We start from the raw sequence: 20,601 nt of genomic DNA, 5'->3' as shown, positions 1-20,601 counted from the left end.
GAGAGAGAGAGAGAAGAAAGAGCAAGAGAGCAGTAATACGTTTCATCTGAAATATTAAAGCCTCTGCATTAATCTGTCTTCCCTCTCCCTGGGGTGCTGGTGAAGGCTCTCTCTGTCCTAGAGTTCCCTGGAAAAGGACAGAGGCTGACTGCTGCACCTCCTGCTTCTCTTCGGGCCAGAGCCGCCTCTCCACCTCTCCTTTCATAATGGCCATTTAAGTGTTTGTGTGGGAGTGGGCTATGTTCTCAGGGTTTCTGAAAAGGCTGCTATGGGCTGTAAGCACCGTCTGGCCATTTGAAAATAAGGGAACTGCATAATGTTTCCATATTTTTCTCCAGATTTAAAACAAAATGTAAGTTCAAAGTTGACTAACAGAGGATTTACAGATGGCAATATTTATGACTAATTAATTTATTATAAAGTAAATACGTTTCAGGGAAATTAAAAGAAGATGATTTGATAAGAAGCTTTATAATAATCAGATTTATTAGCCTTCTATTTAGCTTCACACGTAAGAATGGCGCGTGGCACTTCCTGTTTAGAATGGAATATGTTTGTCATTGACCATACAGATTTGCAACTGAAATGTTTAACAAATGTATGTATTTTTTAAGCACATTAGACCATGTGTGGCATGGTAAACACACAGCCTATGTCGGTTTATATTATTTAGTGTAAACCACCCAATCCCCAGGTACTCAATTGGCAAAAAATAAAACATTTAATTAAAAAATTAACATTTAACAAAAAAACTATTTTTGTAAAAATTGTGTTTGAAAGATTTCATGCAGAAAAAATTACCACTAATAATAAATACTACATTTAGTTTGCTACTCGAACAATCCTCACAAAAAAAATGAATAAAAACGTAGAGAAAGTTTTAGCCTGAAGGTTTCACTTTGAGAAGTTGTTTGAAAAACTCTGCTCAGTAATTCATCTTTGACATATAACTTCAAAGCTCTGTGAAACCTCTATGGGATCACTCCAATCTGCATTACAGGAGTGTAGATCTCAAATATTGAAACCTGTAAGTGAGAAGGCACCTAATGCTGCGGTGGAAAAAAAAAATCTTATTACCAACTTCAGTCATAAGAAGAAAAAAAAGTGATTAATTACAATTAATTACAGCAAAGTGAGTGATTAATTAGGTTATTGTTTTTAATTTGGTGACAGCTCTATAGACACAATAATCTGCAGATTAATTGATCGTTAAAACTGCAGCTATGATAATACTGGAAATTGGATATCTTCGTGCCTTTGAATTAAATCTTAATATAAATAGTTTATTTCTTTTTGCTCCAGTAGACTGAAAAATAGGCCTCAATCTCCAAGGTGACATGTGGACTTGTTACCAAAGATAAGGATTGGAAGGTCAAATACTCTCAGTGCATGTGTTTCAAAACCCTGACAGACACATGAGCCCTTCCTACATAAAATGGTTATATTAACCTTAAATGGAAAGTTTTAAGATTCCATTAAAAACAGCAGCGCCATGAGCAGTGTTCTGTCAGCTGGATGTTTGGCTCCATCAGAGCCTTCAAGCTTTTAACACCTGCTCTAAATGTTGTGCTGGCACCTCATGAAGGTGGTGGCACCCATCTAGCCTTTATCTAGGCCACCAGATCCACAGCTGGACCCATCTGGCCATTCAATCTCCTCTTTCTGTCTGTGCACATACACACATGCACGTATGGACACACATGATCTCTATCATGTACACACACACACGCACATACACAAACACACGCACACCAGCTGTTGTGGATTACAAAGAACAAGTGCGGTATTTTCTGACTTATGTCCAGTGCTGATGGCCTTGCCCTAGATGTGACCCAACACAAAAGCACAGGCTTGTATCATACAACAATACAGCATGCTTTGCTATCAGATGTACACTAGTCACTACTAATGGAAAGACAATGCTCTTAAAGCAAAATGTGGAAAGGGGAAAGCAACAGTTTGAAAACAAATAGTAGCACCTTACATGTAAACCCACAGACTGTGGCTGCAAGTTAACTATAAAGCATAACATAATTGTGTTGAGGGATTTTGCTGTCTGTGCTCAGACAACTTAAAACTCACTCAAACCCCTCTGCCAGAGAAGGAAACCATGAATTATGCTTTGTGCTGTATATTCTTAACTGATCAAGCGTTGACACGGCCACTCAGAGAAATGTTTTTTTTGGGTTTTTTTTTTTTTTTTTTTTAAATCAAGGTGGTTTTCACTTCTGAGAAACAGGAACTCTTTCTCCCCTCACCTTAATCTATCTTAACTTCCCTCCATACATTGATCTTCCACACTGACCCTCCAATCTCCCCACTACCCGATCTCCGGTTAATCTTCATTATTCTCTTTAATGCCACTGACGGTTTCTGGCTAGAGTGTCAAGCTCATCTTCACTAACCTTCCTAGCCTCTGCCAGTCCCATACCACCCTTACTTGACACACACACACGCCCCACGAATTCAAAGGGAATGCCGTCCTTTTGTAGAACAGGCGATTTAAGAGTAACAACATGCAAAATAGTCACTTGGGTATCCAGCTGAGGCTTTAAAGCTTAAGTTATTACGAATGGGAGAGGGTGAAACCGCTGGACTGAAGCAACCCCACCAACTGCTTTCCCACAACTTGCAATAAAATATTCCATCATATCCCTGAAGCATCCATGACTCCAGCTGGGATCAAAGAGTATACTTGATGACTGAGAAAGAAGTGCATATTAGTGCCTACAACAGCAGTGTCTCGCTTGCACCAAGCCCTTCATTCCATTCCATTAATAGCTGTCAGGGAAAAATACATGATCAGATTCATGTTTCCTTTCTTCAGTAAGAATACAGCAAATTCATAACAAGAGAGCCATACTAGTGAATGAAATATGACAGTGATTGTTCAACAAATTATGATGATTAGAGTTGATCTGCTCGGGTGTTGCAGTACAAACTTAAAATTATGCAAGGTCCAGTATGCACCATTTTGCCTCATCCTCACTATTAAAAGATCAAAACAGACTCCACATCTCGCCCTGGTTGTATTCTCTGTCTGTGACAGGTGTTTTATAGGGAGGAGCGCTGTTGTTGTGGATGTTCTATCAATGATTCAATACAGCACATCAGAAGGAAGGGAGAGACAGAGAGAAAGATGTCTCTGCCTGCATGTTCGGAGGGGAACTTTCAATATATAATTCACAGAGTTGTCTGACGGGTTGGGTGTGAGTGTGATGGATGTTCTTTCAGTCTGGTGAAGATTCAGTGTGTTCTTAAACCTTGGATCTCTTAGGCCACTTTGAGTATGAACTACACTGTCAATGTCCTTTTATGATCTTTTGATCTTTACACTGTACTCTGGAGCACTTCATACGCACACAAATCACACACCAAAGCTAAGGCTGTTCTCACACACTTTTACACTAAGATAACTGACGGCTGGCTCCTGGCAGCACAGCATGTTACGAACAGTAACCTTCCACTTGCACCTGCGTAATCAGCTGGCAATGAGTAATCAGATGAGAGCGGTGAGTAATAAAAACATTCAATTCAAGACTGAAATAATATTTAATACACGCAAGTATGAAGACTGGTACACATGCTTACTCTCCCACTGATTTAACTGATGATCTGGATTACACTAACAAAAACCTTAACTTGTATCATTTCCATGCTGCCTTTGTGCTTTAGTCACACACACACATTTGACTTCACAGAAATGGGCTCTTGATGCAACTGAAATGAAAAAAATGTCATTTCTGCCTATCTTTTTTTTTTGCTAAAAAAGCAACTGTGCAAAATGACCCAGTATAAAGTGCATGTGTGTTTTTTTTTTTTTTTTTTTTTTTTGTTAATCGCCAAGCTGGGGCAACAAACCCATAGAACAGAGCCATGTAAGATGGCAGATTAGGGGAATATGAAACACACTCTGGAGTGATCGCTCGGCAAGGGCTTTTGTCTTGTTATCTTTGGGAGTGAGTTGACATTATCCCCATGGATAAGGTTTTACCATGCATGGATTACTGCATGAGACAAGCTGTGCACACCCCCAGGAAAATAACATGAGAGGACCTTAGTCGATCCCTCCCTCTTCACTTGGGCCCCTTCTCTCAATCTTCATCAGTGCCATGGTCAGCACACCTGGGGCTTCTGACACAGCATTCTGAAAATAATGTTAGCTGCTGCAGCTTAGGTCATCTTTCAATGTATATTCCACAATAACATACACAAACACCTAAACTAGATGTTTAATCTCTGAAGCAAGGTGATTTATATTCCAGCATTAATATTTTATTACTAGCAACCAAATTCTACAAGGGGTGATAAGTTCATGGGCCTAAAGTGGAAACAGTAGTACAAACTCACACTACATGTATATATGTATTTGAGTGATTATGCAGAAAGTTTGAGGTCAATAACTTTTGCGGTACTTTCAGTTTCAGGTAATTAGAAAGCACTGTAGCATGCATTAGTCAGCACTGTCTGAAAGATGAAACAGAAATCCTCACTCACAGGGCTGGACTGCACTTGCATATGATGAGAGCTGTGTAACCTCTCTCCTTTTGCCCAAGGCCAAAAACTTATCAATCAACACAACCTCAAAAGGGTGCATAGCTACACAGATAACAGTCCTTTAAAATTCGACCACATTTCTTCACTTGTTTTTCTAGTGAGTACGAGCTGAACTGAAAGACACGTCTTTTAAACTGCCTGACTGAAGTTGGCTCCCTAATATCCTTGGGAATAGAATTCCACAGTTTGGGAGAAGACTTTTAAAAGTGCACATCTCCGGTTTTCTTCTCCCAGTTTTCAAGATCTAACACAGCGGAACATCAGTGGACAACAACAGAAGACTCTGCCATGCAGGCAGGCCCATATCCACTTACAGCTTTGTGTACAATGAAAGGAAAGATGGATCCAAATGTTACAGCGAGCCAGTGTTCTTCAAAACACACTGGGCTGTGTTAAAACAGCTCATCACTCCACTTCAATTAGAATGATCTGCTGCCTCATTTTAGTTTTGATCACAAGTCTTGCAGCAGAATGTTGAATATTTTCTAGCCTCTTTAAAAAGCGCAGTCCTTTACATAACGTGTCATCCATGAGATGTATGTACAAAAACAAAGTGTTAAAAAAGAATTCAGAAGACCTCCAACAAAAAGTCTTGCATGCATGTTTTAAAGAGGTCATTCTAACCTCACTGTCTGGGTTAGAGTTTCTGTAGGAGAGACTTAATGACTTCAGTTCTCCGTCTAGAAAAACCTCAGTCTCCAGGGATGTGTTTTTCATTTTCAGGACATTATCTGAGACACTGTTATAGTCACACTTAAAATATCAAGTAAAAAGACAGCAGAGAGTGGATTAAATCTCAGTTAAACTTCACATATTCAATCTGTTTATAAAGGTGGTAATTATTTTCTGCTCTGTTGTAATTACATTGTTTCTCCTACTTCTGCTAACATATTAGCATTATGCAGTGCTTTACAAACTAACAAATGAATTGGATCATTTGTAATCCTATTCGACATTTACAGTGGGGTGCAAAAATATGTCAATGGAAATGATTACGTAAGGTGCTGAGCTGTCATGGGACACAATGACTGAGCATGTAACACCAATGCAGCTGTAAGGTTTATCGTTATACGAAGGACTGAAGAATTTCAGAGGCCTCAAAAAGGCATTAAAAGCAGCACAATTGATAACAATAACAAAATAGCCTCCATCCCCTTGTCATCATTTCCTTGGGAATTCTTTAGAGGAAGTGGCGACAGTCGCTAATATGGAATGATGAATGATGTTCTTATCTCTTCCGGTACACTCTGGAGATAAGAGCTCTCATTGGCTGGTAGTCACATAGTCAGGGATGTGAGTTGAATGAAAGAAGCAAAGAGACAGAAGAGAGAGGCAGGGGGTGCCTTAAAATAGACAATGGAAGGATGAGAATAAAAAAAGGAGAAACTAAGTATAGAGGTATGAATGATAGTGGGAGGTAGGCCAGAGAAAGAGAGAGGTGACCTCCATCTCCACCTCCACCTCCACACGCCACAACAACCCTCTCCATCTCAACCAGGGCACCATGGCACATTTCCCGTCACTGGGGGTGGCAGCAGGCCACACATTGCAGTGAATCAATCCGACTGCTGCAACCTCCGCAATCCACACTTTCCTGCAGGCTCGTCATGTACCCAGATGCTATGTGCGAAGCAGGGTAGTGAGAAATCATGTTCTAACATGCTGTGCATACCTCCGCTTAAAGTCGTGACTTAAATAATCTGTCTCTGCTTAAATAACTGAGGAAATTTGGAGAAAATGAATCAACCAGGAGGTCACATACAACACTAGCAGGCAGATCTTCAAGTATTGTCTTTATTAGTGTATTCATAAAACTCAAAAACATTATTTATAATCTTGTATATGTTTTAAAATCTTACACACAGTAACCCCTCACACAGCTTTAAAGGATTTGTGGGCCATAAAAAACGTTTTTCATAATGGTTAATGAAGGCTTTATGTGACCACTACAGCTGTAATCCATCCAGAATGGAACCCATTTATCCAACCTAACAGGAAAGAATTCAAGCTAACCTAAATCACACATGGCACTGTGGGTTGTTGCCACTTGCAGTCCCCTGGCTGACAAAAATTGGCTGTTATTAGATTCATCGCATCGCACCAAAACCTGCCTCAAAGCCACCACTTCACTACCACCGCCACCACCCAGACATCAAGCCTCCAATTCCCTTCTTTTCCGCCTTATTCGTTTGCAAATTGATAACGGAAGCAGAGACCCCACAGGGTCCATAATTCAATATTGGGATCTAACAGTCTCAGATCAGATATGATGGACTGTAATCCTCTCTCAGTGCAGCCACACACACCATCTCAAAATCCCTTCAGCTATAAGCAAGCAACTGTTCTCTGCACATTAATCAATGAATGAATGAATGAATGAATGAATGAATGAAAAGATGGCTAATACTGTAGCGACTAAGTAGCATACTTGTGTGTAAGTAGACTTGAGAGGACATTTGACCACCATCCCTAAATCTCCTCCTATTTGAAAAGATATAAACTGGGGGAGTCATGTTCAGAGGCAATAATGATCTCACTGTTTACTTTCCATTAGGATTATTTCTTTCCTTAGGCTAAGAACACCTTTATTTCTCTGTGGAGAAGTCAGTAACAATTAACTCTGTGGGGAGAAGTCATTGCTACTTTCATGAAAGGAGATGAGCTAAAATAGGCCGAATGCCAAGCTAAGAGTTTTACTGATTTGTTATCCAGGGACTGCTAATAATATGACAGGTCACTTGTGACTGCTGGTGCCTCTGCCTCTTGAAAGGCAGCCTGTGGAAGCCAAATAACATACACTAAAGTCCCATACTGTGTTTCTGCCATTAGACCAGCAGGCACAGAACATTTCAAGCACTTTAGGAGGGAGGTTTCATCAATTATTCACATTTCCGGCAACACACATTCCACATGTTTCTCTTCCCATACATTAATATTTCACCCTCACCCCAACTCCTGTCCCACCTCTTCTTCTCTCTGCCACCTCCCGGTGGACATTTTGTCTACATAAATCACACAGTGACATTAAGAAGCCCTAAGATGGCCTCAGTCAGTGCTTGCAGCAGGCAGACCTCCTCCTCAGCAATCTATGAGTCAATCTAGATCAAATATCACCTAAGAGCAGCACATTAACTTCACAGGATATCTACTGCAGCAGTGTCACAAATTGCATACAATACAATGAAAAGCAAATTTATTTTCATTTTAAGAATTATGGATTCTGCCTTTGATGCTGTTATTTACAACTGATGAAATGTTTGTGTTTTTTGTTCTGTTGCTATCATGCCTGTACTCTAAGACTGACAGGAAGAGAATCAAGACTCCCTCAGGTAAGATTTGGTCCCAGGCCTTTTAGCACCCCCAACAAGTTGTGTATGCCATAGAGTATTGGAGGTTAAGGTTAGGGTTAGGGCCATAGTTGCGGTCAGTGTCTGCCAATTCAACTAAAGGAGAAGCCAGATTTACACAGTCTGAAAGGAAGCGTTGCCTAAGAGCTTCAATCAAGGATCAAATGTCTGTTACGCAACAATCCACAGCTCCACTTCCTGGGTGTTGCACTGGACTGCCTTACTATTATTTCTATTCTATCAGTCGAACAAAGGGCCAACCAGCCAAAATGCACATTTATGAAATTTAACATTTCACTAAATGGTTTCAACATAAAAAAGCACACACACTTTCAGCCCTCTTGCTTTATTCAGCCACCAAAAATCTAGTATATAAAAATAGAAACATGAACTAATTACATGTCAGTTTTGCTTGAGAAGTCAATTTGTATTATACAAAAAACTACCTTTTATTAATTATTTAAATTATTAAATGATTAACCTACAGTAGCTACTTGCAAACGTGTGCTTTCTTTATAGTCTGTATTGAAACATAGCAATATATTCCACAGACACACGCACAAATTTATGGTGCCATAAAATGCATGCATAAAATATAATATAATACAATGATATCTTCCACTGATTTACATTGCCTGCTGATTCAGTTCAGTATAAGATACATCATGCAGACATTGTGGTGACAGGACTGAAGTGAAATACTTGTAAAATTCAAATATGGATAATACCTTCAAGGCAATCTGCATGAAAATCAGAGATAATAATAGAACAGGTAGAATGGTGGTCTGAGATAAGTAAAATATCTGGCCAAGGCTCATTCATTCAACTGTGATGTCTATATGCCTTTACCTTGCAGCTGGATCCTTACTTCTGGGCTGTGCTCTCATGGTTTTTGACAGTCTTTGCCCCAAATATATTCATTTTTTTCTCTTTTTTATCCAACACACCCTCTTCTGTCCTGCTTCTTTCATTACAACCCACCCCTCTCTCTCTCTCTCAGCTGTTCTTACTTGAGGCTTTCTCCCTACCCCTTCCTTATTGATTCTTTGAGGTTCAGTGGGCAGAGCACGGCACCAGAAATGGAAAGGGCATGGGATCAATTCCCACAAAATTTCAAGCATTTACTGTGCAGGATAATTTGACTGCAGGCTTACCCCACTGAATACACTGATGCATTCTGCTTTGTAATTGGTGCCCATCAGTGTCAAGTGTCTCTGCTAGCTAGATGTTTAGGGCCAACACTGCAGAATGCTGCAACGTTTCATTAATTTGCAAGTGCAAAGTATATTGAAGAATATTTTCACAACTGATGAATGAAAACCAAGAGCTAATCTATTTAAGATATATGCTCGATAAGCAATCAAAGCTTTTTGTCTTACTATGGTTTGAGAACATTTTCCTGAAAACACAGCGTCAGAAGAATTCAATGTTCTGCAACATATTCAAGTGTACTAATGCCTTCTATAGCGTCAATATAAATAATTTCTGACATCCAGTCTTTTTGTGGAATACACTGATTTTAAATAATTAAGCTTGTTTAAAATGTGCCGTACTGCAGTGGCACTCACAACTGTGTTATAGCTGTGTCTGAGTTAAAAAGTATCATCTCTTACAGAAGCATCATGATGAGACCAAAGAAAAAAAGTTTGGGCTAAAATGCACCTTAACCCTTGTGCAGTGTTCGCAAACACTACCCTTTCGTGTTGTTCGGGACAAAAACATCCTCTAACTAACAGTTTTAAAAATATATCAGATAGATGCATAGACCTTTTAATTAACTTCAGTTCTGATCAAAGTAGTAAAACAATGATTTCCCCCCAGGATTTTAACCCTTTAATCACCAATTTCATAAGGGGTGGTGCCGATAAATGGAAAAAAAAAACACACAAAATGGCTCATTTTTAATAGAAAAGGTGAATGTGGACTTGATTTTTTTAACCTTCATTACAGTCTTGGACATGTCAAACATTGACTTTTTTATTTTTTCATTATTACTTTTTGCACAGCACTGGATTTTCATTTTTTCTCCTTTTGTGTTTGTTGTGGACGTTTTTGTCCCATAGACTTCCATTATAACCACATTTTTGGACTCCACAGCCATGGCACCACATAATCATGCATTCTTGATTGTTGGTGGTTTACCCTGTGGTAGGAGGTAAAATTTGTGAGTTTTACAGTTGACAATCTAATGACCCTATTAAAATCCTGTTTTACTACTTTTGATCAGAATTGAAGTTAATTAAAAGGTCTATGCAAAAAAATATTACAAAATATTTATCTGATATATTTATAAAACTGTTAAAGTTAGAGGACGTTTTTGTCCCAAACAACACGAAAGGGGGTAAAATTTGCCCACAGTGTATTATTGACCTATGAAAAATTTTAACAAATAAAATGTACATAAAATTAAGCTTATTCAGCAAAAGTGATTCAATTTGATAAGTTGTGGCCAAATTAAACAGAAAAATTACTCTCAGAGGACAAAAATGTCCCGAACTGTGCATAAGGGTTAATAAGCTTTAGCTTAAAATGATAGAGGCACAAGGAGATGGCCTTCAAACTAGGAAGATATGAGTAAATTGGTGCAGTTGCACACACTGTATAGAAGTAGCCTGGCTTGAGCTAGACTCAACGAACAAGCAGAGCATGTCTCGGGAGAGACAGAGGGGCCTCAGAGGCAGTCTGACAAATCTGAGCCTGACCTCCCTGGAGAGAAAGAGGGAGGCAAACTGGATTTATATCTTTGTTTTTAATCCCCCTTACACGCTTCACCGGCCCTACAGTGGTACTTTGTGCAGGCTTCATGTATAACCAGAAAAAAAAACAAACAAACTAAAAGTGCAGGGTCGCGTGTCATGGAATAGCATACGTTTTTCTCTGACATGAGAGAAAACAATTGTCTGCGGTGCTTTCCGCTGTTTTCTATCCATCTTACTATAAACTGTAGCACAGTAACCGACTGCCTTTGGACTTCTGTATGATGCCGGGCTGTTGTATAGACAGATATGGCATTTTGTTTCCACCTCAGAATTCACTTTGACACTGGTTTCTTATTAAGCTTTTGTATTTAGAAGAGGAGAGATTTTGTTCTGGCCTATTACTGAAAATGATGTGTCCATCTGTTGGCTGTCATTTCCCATGATTAGGAAGAAAAAGCAGCCAGCCATTTATCACCATTATAGTTTTCTTTTATGATAAATTCTCTTATAGGGTAAAGAAAAGATGACAAACTTAAGACTTCTGCTCATTGTACAGTCCAACCCCCAAAGAAAATCCTCGGTACAAGTGGCTTTAATATGTAGGACTTAACTAACAATTCATTTTTGACTTCATAGCTGTTGTTTCAGTCAACTGATTTACAGCAGCCTTGGTAGCTGTGTCAGTTTAGTTGCATTTTGGCTCACACGGTAAAAAAAATGTTTCCAAAATACCACAAAAGGTGGCACTCCTACATACATATAAAAGTGGTGACTGACTTAGTTGTTTCCGAAACAGAGGAAGCAGCCATTGATTGTATTGAAAAGCAAAGCCAGACGCTTGAATTGCTTTAAAAAAATGTAAATGCGGCTGGCGTTTCACACGTCTGGAATCAGGCAAGTGAGATGTGCATGGAATTACAAGCACACTTCACTGAGGAAGATTTCTTACAACCGAGGGGAGAGTGGAATGGGCCGTGCGCCAACACAGCGTCCCGTGGTTTCCCAACAGGCATCCATTGTGCACTGCTCCATTCGCCTGCTATATCCTTACTTCTGAGCCAATGGGGCTTGTGTGCGGAGAGTAGAGACGGATATATAACATCCTCAAATAAAGAAAACCAGATGATAGATTCAGAGTATGGACACACACATGCCACATGCTCACATTGTGTTCACAAGTGTGCCAGTTTTTTTTTTTCTTTCTTTCTTTCATTTTTTTTGCTGAGAATGCCCATATGCTCATGAATGTGAGCTGAGGAGCGAATGTAAGGATAACAGAGAGCACAAAAGCAAAGCAAAAATAGATGGAGGAATACAATGACAGCGGACACAATAACCACAGAGGAAGATTGAGAGAGAGGAGAAGAGAAGACAAAGGGAGCCGGTAAAATATGTCATTATCCCCAATGGACAAAGCCTGTCTGTCTTCCAGGACACTAGAGATTCATTTAGATCTTCACCAAAATGCAGGAACACGAGCAACGAGTGGAAAATAAATCACGTTACTGCCTCATATATCCAGTACTTGAAAACCGAGACTGTACATTATAACTGCATTAGCACACAGCCCAACATAAAATGAGATCACTTGACTTAGTAAACCCAAATTGCACCTGAAGCCATGTTTTACACAGTATTTCATCATCAGCCAAGACATTTACTGTGTATCATTGCACTTTAAATATGCTACATTGCACAACTCTACATAGTTTACAATAAGCTTGATATGTCTAGGCTTTGGAAAAATACTGCATTCTCAACCTCTACTGTGTGCACATAATACAGCACATTAATGCTGCATACAAAGGCTATATGAATAAAGAGTGAAAGAGAGTGCTTCATTATTTTGACCCATAGCAACGTCAACACTAAGCACTGCACACATGGTAGAATAACATAACCAAGACACGATTTCACACACGCTAAACATTCAAATCCAGCCACCTGCTCTGATATTTACTGCAGTTTGAGATGTCCTAATCCAATGCAGTGAGACAATTTAATTTTCTATATGGTCTATTGTGTGATATATGTATCGATCACAAAATTGGTTGCTGTCCTCGATATATTACCCTTTAACACCACCCTCAATAGTTGATGAAACGCCTGTCAAAGGCATACCCAAATTAAACTACAAGCTGTTTGTGAGCCCTTAGGAGTATGTGCAAAAGCTTGGTCTCATTGTGAAGGTAACACTCTGAAATTTTTATTTTAGCTGTGTGATTTACTGCAATTGCAAATGGTTAACAGTGAGAGAAGTCTAAACACAGAGAAATAAAAAGATTTTGTAGCTCGCCTAAATTTTTTTTGTAAAAAAAGGCTGCTTGACAACTGGAGCATGGTGATGTTGATTAGATGACAATATAGTGACACAGGCTGAAGTCTTACCTATTCCCAGTTAAAAGTAGATAGTAATTGGACAAGAAATGACCATTTGGGACAGGTTTTTCTGTAGGTATTCCCAGGCGCTCTCCAAAAAGTGCCATTTGGAGTCTCCAAATGGACACTTTGGCACCAAAGTGCATAACTCTGGAATGCTTCAACATACAGACATCAATGAGAGCTCTAATGAAAGGTGCCACTTAGAGGAACCTCATTCCATATTCAGATTCACTATTAGTATGATTGAAATAATGTTAGTGAAGCAAAAACACATTGAATGCTCATTATTCTACTGAAACTGAAATTGTGCATCACAAGAAAAGACTCAGAACAAGAGATATGGTCAAAAACAACACCTTTATCTAAACAAATACCCAAACTACTTACAGCAAACTGTTTACATGTTTACAATTCCACAGGTTTCACAGCCACATGTTGTTCTCAGTATGCCACTGTTACAGTCACGGGCTGCTACAAAGCACAGCTAGAAAGCTTGATGGGTGTCTTACTGTCACCAGAGATGTAGACTGGCTTGTGATGTTGTACACTGGGAGTAGGTGGCTGCTCTGGCTCTGGTGCTTGGCTCCCACTCTGTATCTGAATCAGTTTGCCTAAAATGCAAAAAATAAGGTTTTCATTCACAGAACAACTGTATCTGCATTCATTGTTCACCTCACAAATCAATAGTAAAAGTGCACACCACACAGGTAAACAAAATAGAACAGTGTTTGCCTAAAATGCAAAAAATATATATAAAACAAAATAACTATAGATGTATGTATGGTTGTATGTATATATCAGATATTCATTCACAGAACAACTGTAGCTGTATTCATTGTTCACCTCACAAATCAGTCCTCCACAACTACTTTTGGAGGAATAGTAAAAGCACACACCTCCCCCACACAGGTAAACAGAACAAAGGACCCACACAGGTAAATGAAATAGAACACAGTGTTTGCCTAAAAATGCACAAAATATATATAAAACAAAATAACTATAGATGTATGTATGGTTGTATGTATATATCAGATATTCATTCACAGAACAACTGTAGCTGTATTCATTGTTCACCTCACAAATCAGTCCTCCACAACTACTTTTGGAGGAATAGTAAAAGCGCACACCTCCCCCACACAGGTAAACAAAACAAAGGACACAACACTGTATTCACTAATTCTTTGAAACATCTACATTCTATTTATAAAACTGCAACATGTATAAAAGTTACACTTACTTGTCATGGACAATATCTTCTCCTTCAATGAACATGTCCTCCTCCACCGAGTCAACAGACGACACATAACTTTGCGCATCCGACACATCCTCGTCAGAAAAGTCGCTTTCCCGTCTCGTACACTCTTCAATAACTTCTTCAACAGTGTAATTCTTCTTTTCCATGCGTTTCGCCATCTCTCTGGTCACTGGAAATACCACTGGAATGGAGATATACGCTCACTCTCACTATTACGCATTTACGCATGGACAGCCGGCATCCACTGTTTATATTTACGCTTAGACCTGTAGCCCACCCTCCTTCCACAACCCCTTCATGTGGGACATCCCCGTGACGGAAATCTTATTGGCTATACGTCCATTGCATCAGATTCAGCGTCAAATATAATGGGCTGAAAATACAAGCGTAAGAGTGGGGGGAGGTGCTTCGCTCGATATAGTCGCTCATTGGATTCTTTTGGCTAGGGACAGGCCCTCGATCCTTTTGTATGGTCAAACGAGCTGTCAATCAATAGAGTAGGGAAGTGGCTTTCCAACGAGGTGTAGGTTGTCAACAAAGAGCACAAAATGGCTGCGCCCAGACGGAGATATTGCAGTGAAAACATGAACCGTCCCGTCCTCGGGCCGCGTGTATACAAAAGGTTAAATTATTAAATGACATAATTCTGTGTTTTCTGTGTTGTAGTTACAAAGGATTACATTTCTTTCAAGGAGATTATTAAAATATTGGCAAAATGACTGAGCATTGCAGAGATGTGTTTCGGTGCCCGTAAAGTGCCACCTGTTGCCTGACAGATATTTACGAAATGCAGGGATAAAGACAACAAGTGGGCCAAAATGTCAGCCCACTGTGCATGATGTCAACATGTAGGCCAGAGATTTATCAAAAGCATCAACTTCCAGTGAAAATCACTTTTATATTTGAAAGCTTTTATTAACGGAGCGCAGCTTTACTAAGTATGCTTTAGCTTCTGAAGGCGGTGCCCTTTTATAATATACAGTACAAACAGATGCTTCCTGGTGTTCACACAAGGGGGCTGCCTGCTTTGGCAGCTTTCAGCTGTTTGGCAGCTCTTTTTCAAGTGATGTAATTGACTCTGAAGCAGTGGATTGTTCTGCAGGAGGAGTCCCAGAAACATCTATAGGTATTTCTATCCACTGTCACAATCAACAAAGTTGTCTAACTGCACCCAACACATATTAAGTTTATTAATCACCCCAGCTTTGCTAAAAATATCCGATCCAAAAGTAAAGAACAAAACGTCATTTGATCACTGTTTGTCGGCGTAATCGATGCCATGGATAAATGAGAGGATAATATGTAATCAACCGGAACTGCTGTCCAAACATATGATCCACACCAGAACTGTAGAGAAATGAAGGTTTCAGTTTTCAAACATTTTGTCATTGCCCTCTGGAGCAGTCTGCTAAAACAAGAACAGGAAACTACTTCATAATTCACTTACAGGAAGCTATGTAAGGCTAAAAATGCACTAAATAAAGATTATCACCAGCTAAAAGTTAAATCAAAGACAACAATTAAATCCCACAATGCCCCAACAGCAATGCCATGAGTTAAGAGGGGAAAAAAATAGATTCTACAGACATGATTACTCTCACATCCTGCCCCACCCACATCTGAAAAAGAAAATCTGTGTGATGTTAAAAACATGCCCCTTGTGGAATTGATAATCACAGTCTTCCCTGTTTTCACAATGCAAAATATGCAAAATTCACTACTCCCCTGCTTTGTACCCTCTATCTCCCTCAAGCCTTTCCCTCACTTAGCCTTTTCCATCTGCCTCTTCTCAGAGCTCCCACTCTTCATTTTCCTGCTTTGTTATGCTTCCCGCATTCTCTTCCTTCCTTCAACTTTGTTGTTTTTCAAAATGTTTTTTCTCTTTTTTCCCCATTTACCTACCTTGTCTATTTCCACTTGTCCTCTGAAACCTTCTTTTCATCCCTGTATCCATCTATTTCCCTCTCAGAGTCACCCTCCACCCCCCCCCCCCACCTCACACACACACCTTCAGTATCTCGCTGCAGTGTGAAAGCAGTACCTGCAACATTCTGCTCCCAGTATCCTCTCATCTAAATGGGATATGGGGCCTTGCTATATCTGATTCCTCTGGACAGGAGGTGAGAGCTAACCCTTCTCCCACTTCGACACCTCACCAGCTCTTGTTATTTGTTTTCATAACACAAATATGGTGTCCTTGGTCACAGCACACATTCCAACTTTAACATCCAAACACTAACAGACAAAATAAATTCAACTAGAGGGAGCTGTGCCTTTAATGGTACTTGAACCACTGTGAGGGAAAAAAATACTCCTCCGGAGGTAAGATTCATATCGGATTAATGCACAAGTGAAAGATAAAGACGAGAGGGGTGAAAATACTGAGAATATCCCCTGATATCTGCCTCTGCTAATGAATATGATTAATGCTAAGCTGCTGAAGTATCCACTTTCCATGTGGATGTAAAAGGAAAAAAAATTATATTCTCACACCATGACTTATAACAAAGCATATCAGACAAAGGAGGGTTTCTTTATCCAGGCATATGGGTATAGATGATAACTGGTTCCTATACTGAAACACCATTCTTACTGCCATAAAGGCCCAGAAAAGAGCTCTCCTGCAACACTCACACAGATAACCTGACATATCTGCACTCACTCATACATCTCCATAAACCCAAGAGTGAACTTACGTGTTCTGAAGCGGTGATGTGGGCGTGTGGCCGGGCCCTTGCCTGGGCGCCCATGATTCCAACGTGATGTTGGCTTGACTGGGGCTGCTGGCTGAGAGGTGGTGGGCTGACCCTTAGCTGTGGTCTTCACAGTAGCTGTAGTGGTGGTAGATGCCGTAGTGGTGATGGTAGCAGAAGTCTGTCCAGGCTTTGAGTTGGCAGCCCCGTTACGTCCATTAGCACTGCTGCTTCCTTTTCTGACAGTGCGAGGGGTGACCTCCTTACCACTGGGTGGTGGGGTGAGTCGGGTGGAGCGAGTAGCAGAAGTGGTAACCGCAGTCCCGCTAAGGCGGGTCCCAACACGATTATGAAGGTGTGGGGCGCGGTTTCCATCTCCATTGGCAGTGCTGCCATTGGCCGAGTGGTTTGCTGGTGGCCCTGATCGAGTTCTTGGAGCCGGGGCAGTACCATCTGCGGCTAGTGGCGTGGTAGTCGACACCATTGCTGTTGTAGAAACAGCTAAATTAGTAGTGGCGGTGGAAATGTCTGGCCCCTTGGGCATGGCACTGGGTTTGGAGAGAAATATAGGGTCCTGTCCAATGCTTCCTTTAGGATCCACCAAGTCAGTGGGGACATAATCTTGGACAGACCCCACCACAATCCATTTCAGCAGCATGAGACTGAGTCCTAGTCCCACAAAACCCATGACCAGAGGCACAGCACACAGCCAGGTCTGCTGGCGAGGCCACACCGCACAGGGGCCACAGCGGAGAGGGCCCGGGGCTCTAGGGGACGCCTGTTCAGCCCCTGGCTCCTCCAGCGTCATGGGAGCCAGAGAGCTTGCACCACAGCGCTCACTCATCCTGCAGGAGGCTTTTGGTCTCTTAGGGGGTTCGGGAGGTCAAACAGGTGGCAAAATGATACAACTGCATGAAGGAGGAAGGAGATGTGGTGCAGAAGAAATGCTGCTCATCTTAAGTTAATACCAACACAATGCCTATCCACACGCCTACATGCACAAACATAAAACATAGTGCACAAGCACAGCACATACAATACAATACATACACACACAGTCACGTACTACTAATTAAAAGCTGGCACAGCTCTCAAATGCATACACAAGCAATATAACCTACACTCCCTCTGGCGGACAACAAACCAATCACACACCTACACTCACACATACGCACAGAAATGAACAAGAATATACACACTTTCACACCAGCACACAGGTTATGGACAGGTGAGAGAGCGAGGCGAGGGTGCGCCTCACTGTAGTTCAGCGCTAACGAAGCGATGATAAATCCCAGGTTGCTTCACTCCCTTGTTAAAAAGCCGTCGCAAAAACGAACGGAGAGGGATATCGATCCGGTGCGTGGTGAGCTTCAGACTGGAGCTGTAAATCCATGTGCGTGTGTGCGTGCGTAGACCAACAATCCTGGCTATGGCAGCACCCTTCTCCACTCTCAATGGGTTGATTATCGGCCGCATACGGTCCTTAAAATACAAACCACAGTTTGTCCTTCTGTTGCTCCGTTGTCTCAGGTTTCATTAGAGTTCATTTTACCTTGTACAGCCTGCGTTCTGCAGGGTTTGCTCTTTTTTACTTGCAGTGTTTTCGTAGACTGCCTCAACTTTGCCTCAGCCCTCAGGAACGGCCACCCGTTTGATGGCTCCAGCTGTCGGTAATCCAAGCCGGTAAAAGCCACCGAAACTGAAACGAGGCAGGGCTGATGTGATATGATGCTGGTGCTGTCCTGGGGAGCGGGCTAAATCCACCTGATCCAGGTCCAAGCCCAACGCTGACCACCCCACTCTTGATTTCTCGGAATGAACTGTCTGTCTGCAGTCCGTCACTGTGATGATAGGTCCGGGGAAAAAAGAAGACGTTTACCTTCGCTGCATTCCCACAGTGCTGCAAGCAGCAAAAGCAGGGAGACGGTGAGAAGCGAGGATGGGGGAGAGAGAGAGAGAGGGAGGGGGCTGCTGCTGTGAAAAAATGATGCGGCGGCTGTTCTTGGAGGCTGCAGACTAGGGAGAGACTGAGAGTGAGAGAAGGGAGGGGAGGGAGAGGAGGGGAGGCTTGCTCAATCCTCGGTGAGTGATGTGGGTTTCACGGCTCCTATCCCATCCGGCGCTCTCCTCCAATTCACCGCCGTCCTCAATACTCCAAAGTGACGAACAGTGGCTGCCCCATCTCTCCCCCCTCAGACCCCAGGAGCTGTAGGTGTGCGCTGACTCCCTTATCAGAAGAGCAGAAGAAAGAAGGGAAATTTGGTGGGTGGAAACAGGAAGGTAGTGGGAAAAACAAGAGAGAGACAGAGAGAGAGAGAGCATAGATGCGTGTTGGCTAAGCTCTGCAGCAGATGCAGATAGAGGAGGCACAGGGAGGAGGCGGCAGCAACAGCAGCGCACGCCACCAACACACACACACACACACACACACAGGAAAGGCGCTACCATAGACACACCCCAGGGAGCGGAGAGGGCGGGAGGGAGGTAAAGAATGAGAGGAGGAGGGAGGCGCCACCCCGATGTCTTCCACCAGCGGCACACACGAGCAAACAAACCAAATAGCAGGCTCATAATTTATGAGTTAGTTAGAGCACTACTTCAACTTGATACTTCCGTGGGCAGTAGATGAATCCCTTATTTTACAGTTCGCAAGGGACAGCGGCGCTTTAGGCGCACAGCCAGCCAGGTTTTTATGGGCAGTGCGACTGGCTGATATCAAATGTAGGTGAGAAAACAGATTTGGCATTTGGTCTGTACTTATAAATAGCCTGCATTGTAGCAATCAGTCCTGATTAGGGCCTTGAGAGAAGAAGACAGGTGCAAGCAGCAAAGGCAAATGACTGTATAGTTGAAAACAGTGGTTAGGCTAAATGCATATTGCTACACTATTAGTTTCCCTTTAAAGTGTAAACTGATGAATGAAATTTTAAGTGCTCTAAATGAGACACAGTTCAGTCACTTGAAAGTCAGCAAGACTCTTTCTCCAGGTATCATTGTGTTGAGCTTACAAAACAAGAAGAAGAAGAAATAACATGGGACATTCACTGTCCTTAAAAGTGGCACTTCACTGCTGTTTATATTGTCCTCAATAAACATAACTTGTCAACCATGTAGCTTATTTAAAATAAAGTGTGGTGGCGGCTGGTTCGGTCCTCTCAAAGTGGCACTAAAATCACAAGACAAATGCAGGCACTATTGCTCTGAGATAAGTATGGTGAAGGCATATTTACAGCTGCCATCAGCTTTTTTAAAAGGTGATTGATTCTTTTTAAACAGCGAAATCAGAGCAATCGACGAGTTCAAGAAAATCATTTGTCATTTGGGAAATGTGAGTGGACATATACTTTAATAATTCTCTGTGAGACAGTGAGACAGAAAGAGCGATGTCAGATAAAGGGGTGAAATAAAAACAGAAGAGAGAATAGGAAAAATGTCTGCTACCTTTTTTTCCCCCTGACATATATAAGCATCTGCAACACCCACAACTGCACATTTAATCCCTAACAACATCATTCATTGCAGACTAAACTGCCTAATGCTCATGACAAAAAAAGACACACATTTTAAACTCTTCCATTCCCCAAATGACAGCACTGTTTTCGCAATAACAATCTTCATCACCCTGAGGTTGGATTCTCAATTGATTTTTGTAAATGACACCAAACGAC

General features: G+C 41.4%; 1 protein-coding gene across 1 annotated transcript in view; it reads right to left on the bottom strand.

The window, feature by feature from the left end:
* The window catches only part of nrg3b (neuregulin 3b), a 152,465-nt gene extending 134,688 nt beyond the window's left edge, over positions 1-17,777 (bottom strand). The window contains exon 1 of the mRNA XM_028431585.1: positions 16,937-17,777. Coding sequence (XP_028287386.1) covers positions 16,937-17,777 — 841 coding nt within the window. The remainder of the gene's footprint in view (positions 1-16,936) is intronic.
* Between the last annotated feature and the right edge of the window lie 2,824 nt (positions 17,778-20,601).

The sequence above is a fragment of the Parambassis ranga genome, chromosome 19 (genome assembly GCF_900634625.1).
Source record: "Parambassis ranga chromosome 19, fParRan2.1, whole genome shotgun sequence".
Taxonomy (NCBI): domain Eukaryota; kingdom Metazoa; phylum Chordata; class Actinopteri; family Ambassidae; genus Parambassis; species Parambassis ranga.
Note: the sequence above shows the minus strand (reverse complement) of the source record. Positions and strands in the feature narration are given on the sequence as shown.